General features: G+C 35.5%; 1 protein-coding gene across 1 annotated transcript; it reads left to right on the top strand.

The window, feature by feature from the left end:
* Window positions 1-19,037: 19,037 nt before the first annotated feature.
* LOC108474217 (ethylene-responsive transcription factor ERF038-like) lies at window positions 19,038-20,107 on the top strand. The gene has a single exon (XM_017776153.2). The coding sequence runs from the start codon at window positions 19,072-19,074 to the stop codon at window positions 19,888-19,890; it is 819 nt and encodes a 272-aa protein (XP_017631642.2). The 5' UTR covers window positions 19,038-19,071; the 3' UTR covers window positions 19,891-20,107.
* Window positions 20,108-20,324: the final 217 nt, after the last annotated feature.

Here is a 20,324-nt window from a genome sequence, read left to right as displayed (position 1 = left end):
GCTAGATATGCTTCACACCCTTTACGAACCATCTTTTCGACTCTTAATGCAGAAATCATATTTCATAAGTAATTCTGACGCTCTCTAATTACGACTACCTCACTGTCTTCTGGAGTTCTCAACATAACCCTTTTGATGGCACAATCTAAGCTCACTCAGTGCATGACCAACCAATCCATCCCCAGTATCAAATCAAACTCTCCGAAAGGAAGTTTCATCAAATCCGCCAGAAAAATAGCCCCTTGAACCTCTAAAGGGACGTATCTAAATGACTTATTTACCCTTATTTATTGTCCCAGCGGACTCAGTACAGTTACCTCACTTGCGGTACTCTCAACCAAGATATCCAAATTCTCAAACACAGTACAAGCTATATAAGAGTGAGTGGATCCTATATCTATCAGTGTAGTATAAAGTATATTATAAATAAAGAACGTACAATATAAACTAGAGCCAACTGCCTCACTTTAGTATGACCAGCACCTCTGCCCAGTGCTCTCTGACCACGGCCCAACCCATTACCACCTATGGCCTGACCACGACCTCTCGATGATTGCTGAACTGCTCTCAGTAGGGGTGCAGTACCAGTACTCAAAGCTTGCATTTGATTGGACCTCCACGGATAATCCCTAATACGATACTCTAAAGAACTGCACCTCAAGCATGCCCCGGTCCTTTTCCAACACTCGCCTAAATGGTGTCTACCATAATCAATACACGACAGCTGTCTAGTAGCAGCAATAGGAGCCCCACGCTGATCGACCCATCGACTTTGGTCTTTTTCTTAGGCCTTTGAACAGAGTTCGAGGGCTCCGAATCCCTCTTGCTCCTACCTTTCCCTTGGTCTGGGCGCTTCACTTCCTCGGTGATCTTCACCTTATCAACCAATACAGCAAAGTCTTGTTCCCTCTGCGGAGTTATCAGAACTCTTAGATTAATCCTAAGGCCATGTTCGAAGGGAACACATCGCTTGTACTTAGTCGCCACCATACCTCGCGCATAGCGACTCAATCTCAGATATTCAGCCTCATACTCGGCCACTAATCTATCTCCCTAGGTCAAATTTAGGAACTCCCTTCTACAGGCATCTACATAACTGGCCCACATATATTTCCCTGGAAAGTAGTCCTAAATAACTCTCAGGTTAGCCGATTGGGCTGAGTGCCCTCATTAATAGTGAGCCACCATTGGTAAGCATCCTCTTTCAACAGTGACACTACACCCTTTAGTTTCTGCTCATAAGTGCAGTCCAAATTGTCCATAATCCTTTCTGTTGCCTCAATCCAATACTCAGCCACGTTAGGGGCAACTCCAGCAATACCCTTGAAAATCTCGGCTCCATTAGATCGGAGTCGTTCTGTAACTAACCCTTAGTCTCTAGCTCCAGTATTAGGCCTAGTGACCCTCTCTAAAATCCTCAACATGGCCTGGGACAATGCGTCGTCCCTAGCCGATCGATCATGAGACCTAGCCCCAGACCCAGTCTCTGTAACAGGCGACACTGGTGTCTCGTTAGTGTCTAAATTCAGCATTCTGCCTAGTGAAGAAGACTCAGCTCGAGCCCCTCTACGGCCTCTACCACGGCCTCTTGTACCTCTTCTGCGAGTACCTCGTGTGCTCATTATCTAATTGCGTTTATCTGTGTTAACAGTTTTATGATTCATTTTATAATTTCAATAATTATTAACACAAGTTTTATGCAGAACAATATATGTAATCCGCAGTTTATTTTCGTACAACGCAGTGTCTATTAGTTTAACTATAGTCTCAGTGTACACTGTCTTGAGTATTTTCGGTATAGTCCATCTATATTAGTTTCAATATATACTACCTATAACAGTTCCAATCAAAAACATATAATAGTTATAGAGAACTTACAGAATCAGTGCCAGAGACTCAATGTACCACACGTTCAGTAAAAGTATTCCAGTATTCAAAAAACAATTAAAAACAAGTTTTTCTTTAAAACCTAAATCCACAGCTGAGTTTTGTAACCAAGCTCTGATATCATTAAATGTAACACCTCCAACCCGGCCTAGACGTTATGGCCGAATCTGGCATTGTCACATGATAGCGTTTGAACTAAGTTGTCACGATAGAGTAATTTTCATTTGTTTGTAATTTTAGCCCTCAAAATCGTTACTTATTTAGTCAGCGGAAGCTTTTAAGAGTTATTTTTGTAAATCATGTGTTTAGAGAAAACTTTATTTTTTCTCTTTTTTTGAAAACCAAATTTTTAAACGTCTAGCAATTATAATCCAAAACTAGTAAAAATCCCAAATTTAACTAAAAATCCATAGAGGCCATATTATAGCAAAATAAACCCAAATAAAAGTAAATTCATAAATAGGTAATAGATAGCGTAATAGAAGATGTGTGGCCACCACTGAGTCCTCTGTCGCACCGATCTGCCTATGTTTGGGGATTACCTGTACAAATTAAGCAAAAGGGGTGAGTTTATGTAAACTTAGTGTGTAATCCCTATACAAACAATTAAACATTAACCAAATAATCACAGTCTGGGCCTAAACGATTTACAATATCAATATCGGTATCAGTTTGGCCTTAGCCTATCTCAGTAACAGAAACACAGATACAAAAATCCTACCCAACCAACCTCTACACTCCATCTCTGTCTAACCCTACACTCCAAGTGGGGATATAATCAACCCACCTATCCCTACACTCCAATTAGTATCGGATGGGGCACTAGACAGTGATTTGTAGCTGAGCTGCCAGTAATTAGGCTCGAAGCCTTTTAGTACACTTCCTCCAACCAATATCAAACCCCAACTTGATGCAATGCAACATGCAAGTATATCATGCTATCTCATAGTAATAGTGCGTACAATATCAATTCAGTGACATATTATCATGCTCAAACACTTATATACGTATAACTGTAATTCTTTCGTTTCATACAATTAGGGGTCTAGGTAAACTAACCAGCCATACAGTAGGTTCACAGTCGTCTCAGGCGACCCATACAACCTTAGCAACAAATCAGTGAAAATAGGGTCACACGCCCATGTTTTCTGTCTGTGTGGCCCATACGGCCCAAATTGGCTTTGGCCTTGTGGATCACACGGCCTAGCCCAAAATCTCACACATCCGTGTGGTTTACTCGTGTGGACCCACAGGTTCATGTGGCCCACATGGCCCAAATTGACCTTGGTCGTGTCTCGCACACGGCCTACCTGGCCATCACTCGACTGTGTTTGGGAGAACCTATGGGCCCACACGGCCCAAATTGACCTTGGTCGTGTCTCGCACACGGCCTACCTGGCCATCACTCTACTGTGTTTGGGGTGCATGGCCTGGCCTCATCGAGTACATGCCAATGTTCTATTGCACGCCTACCATACGGGGGACCACACATCCGTGTGGCGTCGTTAGTAAACTTTTTTGACTTTTTATCGAACTCTGATTTCTGTATTTTGGGTACACACCTATTAGTTGATTCACTGTGAAAAGTATCCCGAGCCTTCAATAGCCTACGTTTGACCAATACAACACTTAATGAATCAATTGATTCGTCTTTCAAACAAAAACCCTTAAACGAAAATACTCGAGAAGCTAATCCAACAACGATTCGAAAACTCACCACAGCGAAACCAATAACTAGCCAACCACACACTATAGTATCCATTTAACACCTTTGAACAACACCTAAACAAGAGTAAAATGAACCCTCATGTTAATCGCTTAATAAAACCCACGACAAAACTAAGGAGAATACCACTTACCGAGCAAGGGAAACAACTGGAATAGGACGAAATCGGATTGATCAAAGGAATAAATAAGAAAGGGGAAAACAAATGCAAATCAGCAGCAAGTGAGGAGGGAAAAGAAGAAAATTTGGTAGAGGATTCTTGGGAAAAGAGTGAAAAACAAAATTGAAATTTGGGAAAAAAAATAATCAAAATTAGATACTCACTCAATCCCACGTTTTTCTCCTAATATCACTTCCTCACTCCCATAACCATCCACTAGAATCAAAATTTTACTAACACACAAAAACCTACATGGCACAAGCAGTAAAATAAATCCCCTTAATCGCGTAGAGATTCGAACCCCAAACCTCCAGCCACCTAACACTCTATTTGACCACAGACAGCAGGCCTATTCTAACATATTTTACCAACATTTATTTATAAGCCTACTGATTAGAGATAGGTGTTTATTCATTTAAAACAAAAATTTAGCTCAAGACAAGTCTTGAACCCAAGACTTCTCAGACACTCCCAGAATACATAACCACTAAAGCAGATACACACTTGTGTCATAAAACACACAGAAATAAATATATAAGAAATTTTTGGGGCATTGCAATCACAGAGGGATATAGTAGTATAGTTAGTATAATATTCTTGTGAAGTTGTGTATGAATGAAGAAAATTCAAGTTTAGAAAAACTTTGTAAACGCCAAAGCCATGCGAAAAAATATCAAGTGAACAAATGCAAAGTGAGTAGAAAAGGAAAAGAAAGAAAATATTTACTTTTGCACAAAAGACTCGCTAAGATGATTTTACTCATGAATACTATATTGTACCTTTGGAAATGGAAATAAAAGGAAGGTGAGAGAAGTGGAGTTAAGGTGGTGAGCTACAGTATATATTTGGGGTAGTATTGTGTAACGCCCTAAAGTTTGTACTTTTTTTCCATGTATTTATGGCAAACATCTATCTGCTTCGGTGGTTATGTATTCTGGGAGTGTCAGAGAAGTCTTGGGTTCAAGCATTGTCTTGTGCTAAAATTTTGTTTTAATTGAATAAAGCCTTGCTTTTGCCCAATAGGCTTATAGTTAAAAGTTTGTAAAAACATGTCAGAATGTGCCTACTGGTCTTGTGGATAAGTGGTGTGCTAAAATGCTAGAGGTCTTGCGTTCGAGCTGTGCTTGAGTATTATTTTTGTTAGTGGTCCTTGTAGTGTTTGAGCTAAACTGAAATGCTGAAGTGGTAGAAGTGTAGTAGGAAGTATGGGGAGAAAATTAAAGGATTTAGATGGGAGTGGTTGGACGGTTTTAGGAGGGATTTAGGGAGAAAAGTAAAGAGTGGAGAGTGGTAGAGAAATCTGAGGGGAATTAAGATGAGGAGTTACCAGATTTTAGGCATTTTTTATTTTATTTTCCCAAATTTAGCCTTTTTACTTTTTTGACGTTTTGAATCCATTTTCTCTATCGAATTGTTCCCTTTGTTCTTTTTTTCTTTTTATTTTGTTTGCTGTCGATTGCTTGCGAAAAATTTTCTTTTTTCTTTGCTTTGGTTTCTCTATTAATCGATTCCTACTTTAATCTCTTTTACATTGCCACAACTTGTCATCTCTGTTCTGTTTTCGTGAGTTGTAGGTAAGTTTTCATAACTGTGTTGTAATTTGGTTTATGGATTTTTGGTAATTTGGTCGACTGTTAAGGTTAAGGGCTAGAGTGATTCGGTTAGCGTTGGAGCGGCGTGGTTTTGCTGTTACTCGTCTAGTAGGTAAGGTGGTTGTCTTGTGAAGTAGGGGAAGCTTTTCTATTCTATTGGTTGTTAAGATCTGAATTATTGTTAATATTGGGTTTTTCAGATTTGACAGCAGTGAATTGTGGGAGTGGTAACCTATCTCGTCGGCCCCTTGTCTGGGGTTGCTCGAATTTGAAGGTAAGTGATTAGGGGTCTTTACTAATTGGTTTGGAGGTGTGTTAATTCGAAAACTAAGTTTTGGGATTGTCGACTTTTAGGTGTTGGAGGCTTAGGATTGCGAGGCTAGCGAAAATAGACTAGATATGTAACCACATCACTAAAAACGAGATTCGGCAGAAAGCTAAAAAATGGGACTATCAACACCACACGAGCGTGTGATTGCCCATGTGATAGGCCATGTGATCGAACACGGGCGTGTGATCGACGAGGCTAGCCCAGTGCAATACATGGGCTGGACCGAATTGGGCCGTGTGGACCACACGGACATGTGGGCCCACACGAGTGAACCACATGGGCGTATGGGATTTTGGGATTACACGGCCAAAGCCATTTTGGGCCGTGTGGGCCACACGAGCAAACAACATGGGCTTGTAGGCCCTTTTTCACTGTGTGATTGCTAAGGTTGTACAGGTCGCCCGAGTCGACTGTGGACCTACTGTAGGGTCAGTAAGCTTACATAGACCCCTAATTAACTAAAATGACTGTATGACTAATACGATTGTGCATGTTATTAGGCATGATGATCTCCCACTGATTTGATATCATATGCCTTGATTATATGCATGATATTATGTTATAGCATGTCATATTTGTATATTGCATTGCATTGGGATGAGGGTTGATATTGTTTGGAAGAAGTGTACTGAAAGGCCACGAGCCTAATTTACTGGCAACTCAATTGCAAACTACTGTCTAGCACCCATTCGGTACTTTTTGGAGTGTAGGGATGGGTGGTTTGATTTTATCCCCACATGGAGAGTAGGGTTAGACGGAGATGGTGTGTAGAGGCTGGCTGGGTAGGATTTTGTGATTGCATATCTGTTACTATACTGATTACTGATACTGTAATAGGGTATTTTACTGTATCATTGCCTCTTTGGATTTTTATTTTTAATTTGGGATTTTTAATGTTTTGGTTTATAACTGCTAGTACTAGGGAAAAAGTCGAGTTTTCAAAAGAACCAAAAGTTTTAACAAAATACTCACAAATACAAAAATGGTTTTAAAAGCTTCTGCATAGAATAAACATTTTGAAAGCTTTCGAATGATTAATTACCACGATAATAGAATTAATAAGTGATAATGAAAATATTCTAAATGGAAAATGTTTTCAGCAAAGTTCAGTTTTTCAACACAAGCTACAATTTTCAAACACACTACTATGTGACACCACCGGATTCGACCATAACGTCCAGGCTAGGTTTGAGGTGTTACATATTGGGATCAATATAATGTGTCAAACTATTTATGTTCTTAAACTATTTTGTAAATTCAATTCTTCAAGTCTGAACCAACCTAAGCCACAGAAAGTTACAAGTTCAAAAATTCTATGTGACCTAAGTGATACAACTCATGGATGAAAATTAAACTAAATATTGACATTTCTAGCCACTTGTATTATTCGAACATAAATTTAAATTTTGAGTACTTCTTTCGATGGTATACTATGCTTAACATTCTTGAATTTGTTTACCTTGTAACCTAGTGAATTAACATGTTTGACATTGAAAATTGAAAGTCAATTATATATTGTACTAGAATTATATGTTTAATTACATTGTCTTGTTTATATTGCTCCAAATTAGTCTCGTGTATTCAGCATGCTTAAGCGCCATTTAGTTATTTTATTTTCGTACTTTTATGTATTTTATTTTGTTGCTTGAGAATATGTAACAATTTAAGTGTGGGGGAGTTTGATCTATCACAATTCATTGTGACAAATTAGAGTCCTTTCGGCACTTAACGAGTTTATTTTCTAGCTCATTTACGTGTTTTTATTGCATTTTTAGTTTTTATTAGCTTATGTTTAATTTCCACAAAAATAAGCGTTTTTTACACAATTTTTAGCCATATGATGACCTAATAGGTCAATACGAGCCTAGGGATGAACTAACGAGCCACTTAAGTGTGTAGGACACTGATTTTGGGCTTAGAAAGTGAAGGATGACGGCAGCGTCATGACACTAGGCTATGGTGTCGCAACATCAAACTTCGAAGCCAAGAAATTTTGCCCCAAAAGGCAGTGTCCCAACACCAGATGACGTATCATACTAATTTAATCAAGGGTGTTTTAGTTTGTATAATAAATATTTATCAATTTTTAGGGTTAACCTAATTAGATCAAACAATTTTGGCTATAAATAGGTGTGTTTAGCCTCACCTTAGAAGGCTTGACCAAGTGAGCTACTTAGTTTAGTTTGAGGGTTTTTATTTTTAGTTTTTATTTTATTTCAATTTAGTTCTTTTTATGTTATAAACATAATTTGTTCTTTTTTTTAACTTGATTCGATTTTGATCCAAGCATTTAATTAAATAATTTTTATTTATTTCTTTTTTGCTTTCAATTGAGATCGAGATTATCTTCGTGGCTGTCAAAGGAAATCTGACTTTTGGGTGCAAATCAACATCTAAACGAATTTATTCTCTTATTCCATTTTTCTATTTAATTTTCTGCTTTGCATGTTAAATATGAAATTAGGGATAATTGCACTTAGATCCATGAGTGGCTAGTTTCCTTAGGGATATTAATGAGTAGATGTAGGAATAATTAACGAATGAATTAGGGTTTGAATCCGAGTTAGTTGGTTTGAATTATGTGCGATTAAACCCTAGGATTGACAATCCTAGAAAGTAATTTAGGATAAACAAGATCGAGAGATAAGTTTATCGAAGAAATCATAATTTATCCTGATCAAGAAAGTGGGGTCAAGAGATAAGCGTGTATTGGTCGATTAGTTAATTAGTTAGAGGCCAAGAGGTAATAACTAGTTATTTAATAGCTAATTCAATAAAACTCGAGTTTTTAAGTTAATTAGGAACACTGAAGTGAGTTAATCATCTACCCAGTTTATTAGATTAATTTCAATTGTTAAATTCATTGTCTTTAATTTTAGTTAATTTATGTTATTTTGGTTAATCATTTTATTTTGATTTTTTGTAATATAATTTTAGATTATTACTATTTAGTCCTATTAGTGTAGAAAATTAATCTTAGTGTAATTCAATCTTCCTTAGGTACGATCCTCGAAAAACTTCCTGGAGTGTTTCGTTATAACACTTTTCTATATTATAATTTGACTTGTATACTTGCGAACACTGCTACTATATTGTTTATCATTTTGCTGTAGTATTTCCAGTCCAAATGTTTGCACATTTGGTGGCAGTCAATGATCTCTATGACTAAGTTGTGGGTGAAATTTATTTGTACTCAAATATACCCTACTGTGAATGGTTCTATCATCACCACCTTTTTAGCTACTATGCTATACACTGTTTTGCAGAAGGAAAAGCTCAGTGTTGGAACGTGGATATATAGGAGCATAAATCATTGTATTAAAGAAGAGAAATTGGGCCTACTTTTTTCGCATCTCGTAACAACCCTATATAAAAAGGAAAAGGTCCCTATGGGCAGGTCTGAACTATTGTTGCACCCAACAATGACTTAATCAGAAACTCCATTTATAAATAACTCCTCGCATCGCATCACAAACAAGTCATCAAATGGAATAAAAAAACAAACACAACGAAACGAAGACCCACAATCTCGAAAAATAAAAAGGGTAGCAGAAAGTCGCCAAAATCGGAATAGCAACCATATTCTTGATTCTGAATGGAAATATGATGGATGAAAGAGAAAAGGTCATTATACGAGGATTATGCACGGAGACACGGCCTGAGGATGCCACAACTCCCACCAATCAAATATGGAACAATACAAGATAAAAACAACAAGGAGAAGGATCCAGAAGAAAACAACGAGGAGAAATTTAACAACGGTGGAGACATGGAAGAGTCGAAACCAGATTTTGACTAAATTTGTGATTTAATTTTGATGTTTCTTTTTATTATATGCATTTTATTTTATTTTGGTAAGTAGTTAATTTTGGATTCAGATGGTTTTATTTTCTTTTATCTTGTAGATTGATTTATTAAAGAAACTCTGTGTCAATTCTGTGTAGAAACCTTACATATTATAAGGCATTACAATTTGGAGCTAAACCAGCACGAGGAGGACCACCCAACTACTCTCGAGGGACTTCCAAGTTAAAATTGAGTAGTCTCTTCTCTTATCTTTTGGGTGCACATTAGGGACAATATGTCAAATAAAGTGTATCTTTTCAATTTTTTCAATTACTTGTTTTATTCTTTTAGTAGTTAATTTTAATTTTTACGTGCTTGTTTGTGCTCGAGCTTGTAGGAATACAAATGATTGGTTAGGAGCATGTAAATAGGATTTTTTGTATAAACTATAGATTTAGCTCGATAGTAAATGATTTTAGGTTGTTTAATATTGAATTAATAAGTTCACTTTGTTAAATTGTAAATAGGTGAAAGTGTGTTAAGAATACCAAATGAAAAATAAGTACATAAAAAAGCATATATGTTTGTTTGAATTATAGGTTATCAGAATGTTAAAATTCAGTTAATTGAATCCATGTATCAAATTACCTAAGGATGACCTAAGGCATTGCTTGGTCACCACTAGAGCCAAAAACTGACTCTATGCATAAATTCCCTAGTACCTTATTTTGGGCCTAAATCCATTTTCTTGATGAACCGTGAATGAAACCATGAGCCTAATATATAATCTTTTAATCCTTTCTTTATGGTCCCAACACAAACATAGATGTCGAGCCATTGATATAGAGGGTTAAGTAGATACATAAATGAGGTTTCAAAATAAGAAAAATTGTGAGTAAAAACTAAAGAACGGTATAGTGTAATTAGTGCATAATTCTTGCAAGCTTGTGCATTAATGAAAATATTGAGTGAACAAAAGCACTGTGAGGGTTAAAAGCAAAGTGAAAGTTATAAAAGAATAGAACATATAAAAGCAAAGTGGTTAAAACGAGAGTGAAATAGAGAACTTTGAATAAGAAGAAAAAATTCTGCTCATTGTTGCACAAAAATCCACTAAGCTGATTATACTCATTAACACTATACTATGACTTTAAAATGGAGAGAAAATGAAGGCAAGAGAAGTGGATATAAGATGGTGAGCTAAATGATATAATTGGGGTAGCATTGGGATCAATATAATGTGTCAAATTATTTTCGTGCTTAAACCATTTTGTATAGCCAGTTCTTCAAATCCGAACCAACCTAAGCCGCAGAACATTACAAGTCAAAAAGTCCTATGTGACCTGAGTGATATGTCTTATGGATGAAAATTAAACTAAATGTTGATAATTCTTGCCACTTGTATTCTCCAAACATAAATGAATACTTGTGTATTTTTTTTAGATGGAATAATATGCTTGACATTCTTGATTCTTTTTTTTTTTTTTTTTGCTTTGTAACCTAGTGAAAAAACGTGTGAGATAGTGAAAATTGGAAGTCACGTACATATCGTGCTAGAATTACATGTTTCATCACATTATCTCATTTATAATATTTCGAACTAATCTCGTGTATGAAGCATGTTCAAGCATCGTTTAGTCGTTTTGTTTTCTTATTGTTTTTTTGTTTTGTTGCTTGAGGACAAGCAATGAGTTAAGTGTGAGGGAGTTTGATATTCAACACTTAACGAGCTTGTTTTCTAGTTGTTTTAGATTATTTTGTTATGTTTTTCGTTATTATTTTGTTATGTTTTTCGTTTTTAGTAGTTTATGTTTAATTTTAGTAAAATAAGCTTTTTTCACGCATATTTTGGCTATGGAATGACCTAATGGGCCAATAGAGCCTAGGGAAGGACTAATGTGATATCCCGAATTAGGGTCTAATCGGAATACTGGTTTTGGGACTACAAATCTGAGATAGAAATAATTATTTTATAATTATTTTGAGGTCTATGATATGATTGCATGATTGTGTGAAACTTTTGTGAAGAAATTCTATGCATAAAATGCTTAATTTGAAATTTGGGACTAAATTGAATAAGGTGCAAAACTTGCATTCTAGAAGTTTTAAGTATGAAATTGCTTTGACATATTAATTAGGAGGTCTTAAATAGCAATTTGACCAATTTCTAAGTTTATGGACAAAAATTGGACATGGATGGAATTTTTGAAAGTTTAGTAAGGAAGGGCATTTTGGTCATTTGGATATTAAATGAAATAAAATGGGAAAAATAACACAAAAATGATCATCTTCTCCATAAGTTTCTGCTGAATTTTGCTCTCCACCATAGCTAGGGTTTCAACACTTTTAAGCCTTGATTGTAAGTGATTTCTAGCCCCTTTTTAATGTTCTTTACATTTTTGAAATCCTCGTAGCTCAGTTTACCTATTTCTACCAATATTTTGAGCTAGGGTTTATATTTAAAAATTTACCCATGAATGATATGCATGAATTTTGATGTTTTATGGTAGAATATGAAGCTTGAGATTGTGTTAAACAACTTTTGCTAAGTGATTTTACGTAAAAACGACTAAAATGACATAATCGGTAAAAATACCTAATGTTCATAAATACATGTTAGAGAGAGAATTGGATATTGCTATAGAAGGGAAAAATGATCAGCATGTGGCATAACATAAGAAAATAGGGTGACGTTTAATTTACAAGATTTGGGCAAAAGTGTAAATATGTGAAAGTTTAGGGGATTTTGGGTTGATTTGAATAATATGAGTCCTAATTAGGCTATGTTTGAAATGATAGAGCAAGGAAAATCGAAATTTGGGCTAAAATCGGTAAAATACCAAGTTGTGGACAAAATAGGAAAAATGACCATTTTCGCATACGAGGTAAGTTCATGTATAAATAAGGTAACATAATTTTTATTTTAAGTGATTTAATGTTATTTATATGACATGATACTTATTATAATGAAATATGATGTTTTGTGAATTATTATTTGGTGATATGCAAATTATGTGAACAATTTAATAAGTATGAGATGTTAGCAAATATCGATTTCTATATTCCGAAGAAGGCGATCGAAATGTGTAATTGAAAAGAATCCTGTTGAAGCTTAGGAATAGATTCGGATATTTGGGCATCCGAACTCGTTGAGCTGAGTCCGAGTTCGTGAGATGTAACTAAGCATCTGAGCTCGTTGAGTTGAGTCTGAGTTCACTTATGGATGTGAACACCTGAGCTCATTGAGTTGAGTCCGAGTTCGCTTATGGGTGGGTTACATGGTAGCTTGGCTACATATGTGGCATTTATGTTCAAACTTTCCATGTATCCGAGTTATATTCCGATGTGTTCAACGGGTAAAATTCTAGTGAAATGGAAGAATACTTAAGATGCAAGTGATGTATTGGTAAGTGTTGTGGAATGGGCACTTTGGATAGGTATGTATTTAACCCTCGGGTTGAAACTTGATATGACAACAATAATGTAGTAAGACGATGAATGATGAATAGAAATGTGATATATGTTTTGGTGATATTATGCTAATGTTGGTTGGTATAATTGCTTTGTTAAGTTATTTGTTATTTGCATGTGAATTTACTAAGCATTTATGGTTAGTCCTACCCTTCCATTCCTTGTAGTTTTGACAAGCCGGTTTGGAGATTAGGACGGTCGGAGGCACGCTCACACTATCAACGGACCATCTCGGTATGGTGGCTTGCATATTTTGGGAATATGGCATGTATAGCATTATAATCCTTTTGTGTATATAATCTTATGATATAGCTCATTGATGGCATGGAAATGTTTGAGAATGATTAGCTATTGGAGTGGCTAATCGAGATTATATTTGATAACACATATGCTTTATGTGCTAACTAATCTATGGAAATCCATAAAATGGTGAAATTGGCTATAAAACAGAATCACACAGCAGTAGTGACATGAGTTTGAAAAATCACTAAAAATAGTAGAGATATAATTAGATGACTAATAAAATATGTAATTGAAGCTTAATGAATCTATTTTCATATGGAAGAAAAAAAATTGGTAAAATAGTTGTATTTTATGAAATATTTACGTTTTGGTGAAATAGGGTCAGAGCAATTTCTGGATCCCCTATTTTGTCTTTAGAAATTCACCATAAATTTTGTAAAAATAATTATAACTCACACTTTATATGTATGGATTCCTTATTGAGTTTATTTTTAATCGAAACAAACGAAATAGTCTTTGGATCTCTATACAGGAATAAATTTAATTCGTAGTGCACAAGGGTCAGAGTAGCTGAACCCTGAAACACGGGAGACTTTAACTAATAAACTGTACTAATTGGCCCTACCAAAAATTCTAGAAAAAAATTAGTAAGTATACATATGAGTCTAGTTTCAATAAAATTTACGGAATTGGATTTTGAGTTTCGTAACTCGAGATATGATTTTTTTACAACTGTGACGCAGATGGTCAATTTACTATGAAAATTTTTTTGAACTTGTTTAAATGCTAAAATAAGTTTAGTAATGTCTCGTGCTCGACTCCGGCGACGGTCTTGGGTAAGGGGGCGTTACAACTAATATGTCAACTTAATGTGTAGGAATGTATTTTAAAGATAAGAATGTGAAAGATGACAGTAGCATCACGGCACCAACATGTGGTGTTGGAATACCGCACTTTGAAGCCAATAAAGTCCCCTATGAAGTACAGTGTTGCAACACCGGTCCTTGGTGTCGTGACACCAGAGGGAGGAAATGAAAAATAATTCAAGGGTGTTTTCATCTGCACAACACATCTTATTCAACTTTAGGGCTTCTAATTGACCTAGTTAGGGCAAAAAATTTGGCTATAAATATTGATGTTTAGCCTAAGTTTAAGAGGTTTCGGCTGAGTGTGCCGTTTTAGATTAGATTTTTACGAATTTATTTTCATTTTTAGTTTTATTTCAATTTAATCCTTTTATTCAAAAATAGAATTTTTTTTCTTTTGTTCTAACTTGGATTCAATTTGGATCCAAGCTTTTGTTTATTGAGTTTTTATTAATTTCTTTTTGGTTTTCAATTGCAATCGACATTATCTTTGCAACTATAAAAGGAAATGAATTAATTTCTTTATTCCCTTTTTTATTTAATTATTTGCATTTCTTGTTTAATATAAAATTAGGGATAATTGCATCTAGATCCATGAGCGGCTAATGTCCTTAGGGAGATTAATGATCGAAGGTGGGGATAATTAACGGAATAATTAGGGTTTGTTTCTAAATTAGTTGTTTTAAATTATATGTGAGTAAACCTTAGTATTGAAGAACCTAAGAAGTAACTTAGCATAAACGAGGTCGAAAGATAAGTTTACCAAGTAAATCATAATTTATCTTGGTGAAGAAAGTGAGGCTGAAAGATAAATGAGTATTAGTCGATTAATTAATTAGTTAGAGGCTGAAAGGTAATAACTGGTTAGTTAATAGCTAATTTGATAAAACCCAAATTCTGAAGTTAATTAGCAACATTGATGTAAGTTAATCTTCTGCTTAAATTAATTGGGTTAATTTCGATTGTTAACTTGTCTTCTTCATTTTTATTAATTTATGCTATTTTCATTGCTTAAATTCAATTTGGTTTTTCGTAATACAATTTTAGGTTATTATTGTTTAGCCCTGCTAATGTAGAAAAGAGAATTTTAGTTTAATTTAACCTTCCTTAGGTACGATCCTCGAAATACTTCTCGGAGTGTTTCGTTGTAACACTTTACTATATTACAATTTGACCAGTATACTTGTGGACACCGCTGCTTTATTAATTATATTTTTGCTGCAGTATTTCCAATCCAAAAGTTCGCACATTTGGCGACGGTCAATTATATAACATATTGTAATTATAAATTAAATTTAATAGTATATATTAATAGTTGAATTGAATTACAATTGAGATCATAATTGCTCAAGCAATGAATGTGGATTCTGGTAGCTCGAACCCAACGATCAGGTTGGGTTCATTACAATGTCAACCAATTCTCTCCTTTATTTGATAAGAGCACCATTCGTTTTAAATTTGCTCGAATGGTCTCAAGATAGGCCACTTTATAACCTACCCCTCAATGGGGGGCAATTGTTATACTCCCTACCCTTGTGATGACACATGGCAACATAAAGGATGACCTGGCAATAGTGCAAGCAGGCATCCCTGGTAGGTGTGACCCATGGGTGGCCCTCTATTTCATACCTTTTATGATGACCCTCTATGAATTTATTCTTGACTAACCATCCGTGAATCCTACTCAAGCCAACTAAGAGGTTATCTATAACAAGCCACCTACTACGGGCCCTTCGTAGGGACCACTAAGAGACTACTAAGGCATAACAAACCCAGTAAGGAGAATGATAGAGTAGGACCATATAGTACAATGCATGGAGACAACTAGCATGCAACAGACTTGCCACCTAAATGACTAAGTAGGCCGACCTACCACCCATACTGTTGGTGACATGACACTACTGGACAGAGGACCTCCCCTTAGACGTACCTTAAAGCATAAAGAGTTAGAGATTCTTCTTCTTCTCCAAAAAAGCCTAAACATTTCCCTTTTTTATCCCCTAATTTCTCCTCTCTTCCCTTCTCCTCCTTCAACCTCATGTTTCGACTCTCCGCCTATCACATGTGGATTGGCCTTCCTACCTTTTCTCCAACTGTCCCTTGTTGATTCCCTGTATCTACACTCATATTTCATTTATAATTTTAATTTTAATTTTTAGTTTCAAAATCTCTCTTTTAACTTTTATATATAATTTGGCTTAAAGAAGGATGACATCTATTTAAAAATCCCATTACAGCGAGATCCTGTGAAATTCTTTCAAAGCAAAGGTTGAAGTAAAAAGGGAGAAAAAAAATATCAATCCATCGTTGACCATGCCAAGTAAGAGTTTGCAGTGAGAAATGTGAGTTGACCCTTTAATCAATTCAACCGGTTTCAACACTAAAGAATCATAGAAACTAATTTCCAGCTACATATTCGGCAATTGATTTAACAAGTTCTAGGTCACCAACATGATTTCCTAGTTTTCTGACATGGCTTGATCAAATTGCTATAATTTTTTCATTTTTTTTCATTTAACAACAACCATAGATTTAAAAAAAATTCTGATTGGATCCCACTGTAATAGTATCTCACTTTAAATGTTACTTTAATGAAGAAATAGAATTTTTAAATAGCATTTAACACACAAAATTTATGAAGATTAGCCGATATGAGAATGGTTAAGTATGGGATGGCTCAAAGTTCGGTAAAAAAAGGTGAACTCTTTAAGAAGATATACCGGACGATATTTGGAAAATGAACTATTTTCTTTAGTCTATAATCTAGATATTCCATGGTAGCTCTAAAGGGCTATTGGTTATTCATTCTTAGATAGTGCAATGACACATGAGATAAACATGCAGAGTATTGCATTTGCTCAAGCGATTGATGAAAGAAGAGGCAAATGGACTCCTTTCGAAAACAGTTATAGAAAGAAGTCTCAAGTTCTGAAATGTCTTTTAGTATAGGGTGGTCCAAGTGCCCTTAATCAGGGCAACAGATTATTCATAATTGCTTTTGGACCCTATGTATAGTATAGACGTTAAAACATACTTTCCTTAGTAAAACCTAGTGATGTCCAAAACACCTTGATTTGTTTGATAAAAGGAGAAAGGAAAACGCAAATTTTGTTGGAGTAAAGTATTCCTAATTAATGTTTGCATCATTCGCATCTTGTCGTCTTCCTTGATTACAAAATCCACATGTTGGCTTTACTATGGCATCTTAGAAAGCAGTTTGACAAATCTATTTATTTGCACACATCATATCACATTCGTAAATTTCCATAGGCAGACTTATTTAGTTAAGCCGTAATCTAAACAAGGAGATTCGCTAACGTGTAGTGTTCAATGAACTCTCACCAAAAGAGGAACTGAGCCTTCGAAATAAACAGACAGGTCAAAGTATGAAAATAGTATCGGAGATGACATGTCAACGAGCTAAGGTATACTTTTCTGAGTATTAATTTCCCCAAAGCCACTTCATTGAAGTACAAAAAACTGAGGGCGGAAAACTAACAGAAAGAAGACATACAAGTGAAAATTTGGGACCCTTTGAAGACGATAAATATGATTTTAAGCTTTGCATTTAGAAAATAGAAATGGGCGAACCCTGAATTTTACCATAGGTTGAAGCTGACATAAGAAGAGGCCAAACCCAAAGATTTTTCACTTCAATCATTTTTCTAAGGGTAAACTACACTTATGGTCACTTTTGTTTATCTCATGTTATATTTTAATCATTTATATTTGAAATGTCACATTTTAGTCACTTTCGTTATCGTGTTGTAACATTTTAGTCACTAAGCCATTAATTAGCATCAACAGTGTAATAGTAAGCTAATGTAGCACGTTAAATCATCATTTCAAACAAAAATTTTAGGTTAAATTATACAAATGGTCCTCATATTATTTTCATTTTAAGCAAGTTAATTTTTTCTTTTTGTTCTTTTAATCTTCCTTTTTTTTCTTTTTTTTATTTTCTTCTACTTCTCTCTCTATTTTCCTACCTTCTTCATTTCTTTTAACATATCAGGAAGTTGAATTGGCAGTGAAGAAATAACCTGGAAGTCAGAAGTTGGAAGCCATTATTTCCTATAACCAAAACCCATAAATCCATACCATCTACTAATTATCAAAACCCTCCACCACCACTCATCATCTTCATTTTATCCACTAGCACCTTCACCACTACCATGGCCTCCGTTCGAAAACATCTCAAAAAATCCCCAACTTTTAGACTACTTGAGATCAAATCTCCCTCACCCGCCATTAGATCGTCTCAATTTTCTAATTTTGTACTCCTCCGTTACTCGTCATTATCTAATCTTTGGCTCTTTGTGATTTTTTGGGGCTTATTAATTTTTGTTTACTTGGATTCTTGATTGATTTAAATGTGAGTTTATTTGGTAAAGGTGTTAATGGATGAAATGAAGATGATGGGTGGTGGTGAAGGGTTTTGATAGTTAGCAGATGGTATGGGTTTATGGGTTTTGGTTGTAGGCAATGATGGCTTTTGACTTCCTACTTTTTTCTTTATTGTCAATTCGACTTCATGATACCTTAAAAGAAATGAAGAAAGTAGAAAAACAGAAAGAGAAGCAGAAAAGAATGGAAAATAAAGAAAAAAGAAAGAGGAAAGTTAAGAGAACATAAAAAAAAAAATTAAATTGTTTAAAACAAAAAAATGAGGATCAATTGTATAATTTAACCTAATTTTTTTTTTCAAATTATGATTTAACGTGTCACGTCAGCTTACTGTTACACCGTTAAATATTACAACACGATAATGTAAGTGACTAAAATATAACATTTCAAATAAAAGTGACTAAAATATAACATGAGATAAACAAAAGTGATCATCGGTGTAATTTTTTTTTTATTGGTCACATGGGTAACAAATTAGTTGATTGTAATGGCGTTATGGCATGGACCCAGGCTCCTTTAATTCTTTTTTCTTTATATCATTAATTTTTCCTTTAAAGTCAGAATTCATTGTAGAATTATATAAGCCCCTAGACCACTATTATATGCCAATCGCTCAAGGCCTCTCTATCTGTCATGGAAAGACATATGTATCAACATTGAGAATGATGCTCACTATTATAACAACTTTGCTTAGTTCTTATTCCGTCATGTCTAGCACCGCCTTCACTTCCACTTCTTCCTGCACCGGATTTTCATTTCCGGGTTCTCGGAAAAACAAGAAAACTTCAAAAACCAGTGTATCTCCTCAAGAGTCGAAGAAAGCTGGAGATTACTCGGAAGACAATGGTAATGGGAAGAAGAAAAGGGGCATGATTAGTGAAGATGGTGGTAGTAAGCATCCGATATATCGGGGAGTACGCATACGAAGCCGGGGCAAATGGGTGTCTGAAATCCGAGAGCCAAGGAAGAAATCAAGAATATGGCTGGGAACATACTCCACAGCTGAAATGGCTGCTCGAGCCCATGATGTGGCCGCACTGGCCATTAAAGGCCATAAGGCTTACCTTAATTTCCCTCAACTTGCAAAGGAACTTCCACGCCCTGCAAGTACGTCTCCCAAGGACATCCAAGCAGCCGCTTCCCAAGCAGCTTCTTCAACATTTCTGGAGACAAGACGATGCACCGTTGAAGACGAAGCTGGACCAAACCAGGAAGAAATCCCTGTTTCACATTCATCACTCACTTCAGCAGCCTCCGATAACTTACAAGAATCATCAACTTCACTCTTCACCCATGACGACGATACCTTGTTTGATCTGCCTGATCTCATGATTGATTGCTCTTATTCTTCAGCATGGCAAATATGTGCAGTAGATGGTGTGTTCCGGACTGAGGAGCTGTTCGTTTGGGATTACTACTAGGAGAGACGACATCATTTTGGTACATGGAATCTTCATAAATAAATATAAACGATTTAAAAGTAGTGAATTCCATCTTTGTGAGTGTAATTAGTGTTAACTACACTTAAGGCCAACTTTTGTTTAGCAAGTACAAGCCACCTAGCTATATTCAGTGCCTTATTTAACTTTAAAGCTAAGAGCCAGGTTGCAATATTAAGATACCATATAGTTTATTTAATGGAAGTTTCGACTCAGTTGACTCTTAAAAGTATAAAGAGACCAAATGATAAAGTAATTAGCAACAAAAGCAAATCAAAGATACCCCGTCTATGGATTGGAAAAAGACCCAAAGAGCCAAATCCATCATATGGTGAATGATTTATTGGCCTACGTTATTGGTGATATAAAGCAGGCAAAATTGAATATGGGGGAATAATTGAGATAGCCTGACACTA

The sequence above is a fragment of the Gossypium arboreum genome, chromosome 7 (assembly GCF_025698485.1).
Source record: "Gossypium arboreum isolate Shixiya-1 chromosome 7, ASM2569848v2, whole genome shotgun sequence".
NCBI classification, from domain to species: Eukaryota; Viridiplantae; Streptophyta; class Magnoliopsida; order Malvales; family Malvaceae; genus Gossypium; species Gossypium arboreum.
The sequence above is the reverse complement of the archived record's forward strand: the minus strand, read 5'-3'. Positions and strand labels throughout refer to the sequence as shown.

Excerpts from the sequence above, each read along its gene's own strand:
- LOC108474217 (XM_017776153.2), top strand. The coding sequence starts at position 19,072 with ATGCCAATCGCTCAAGGCCTCTCTATCTGTCATGGAAAGACATATGTA.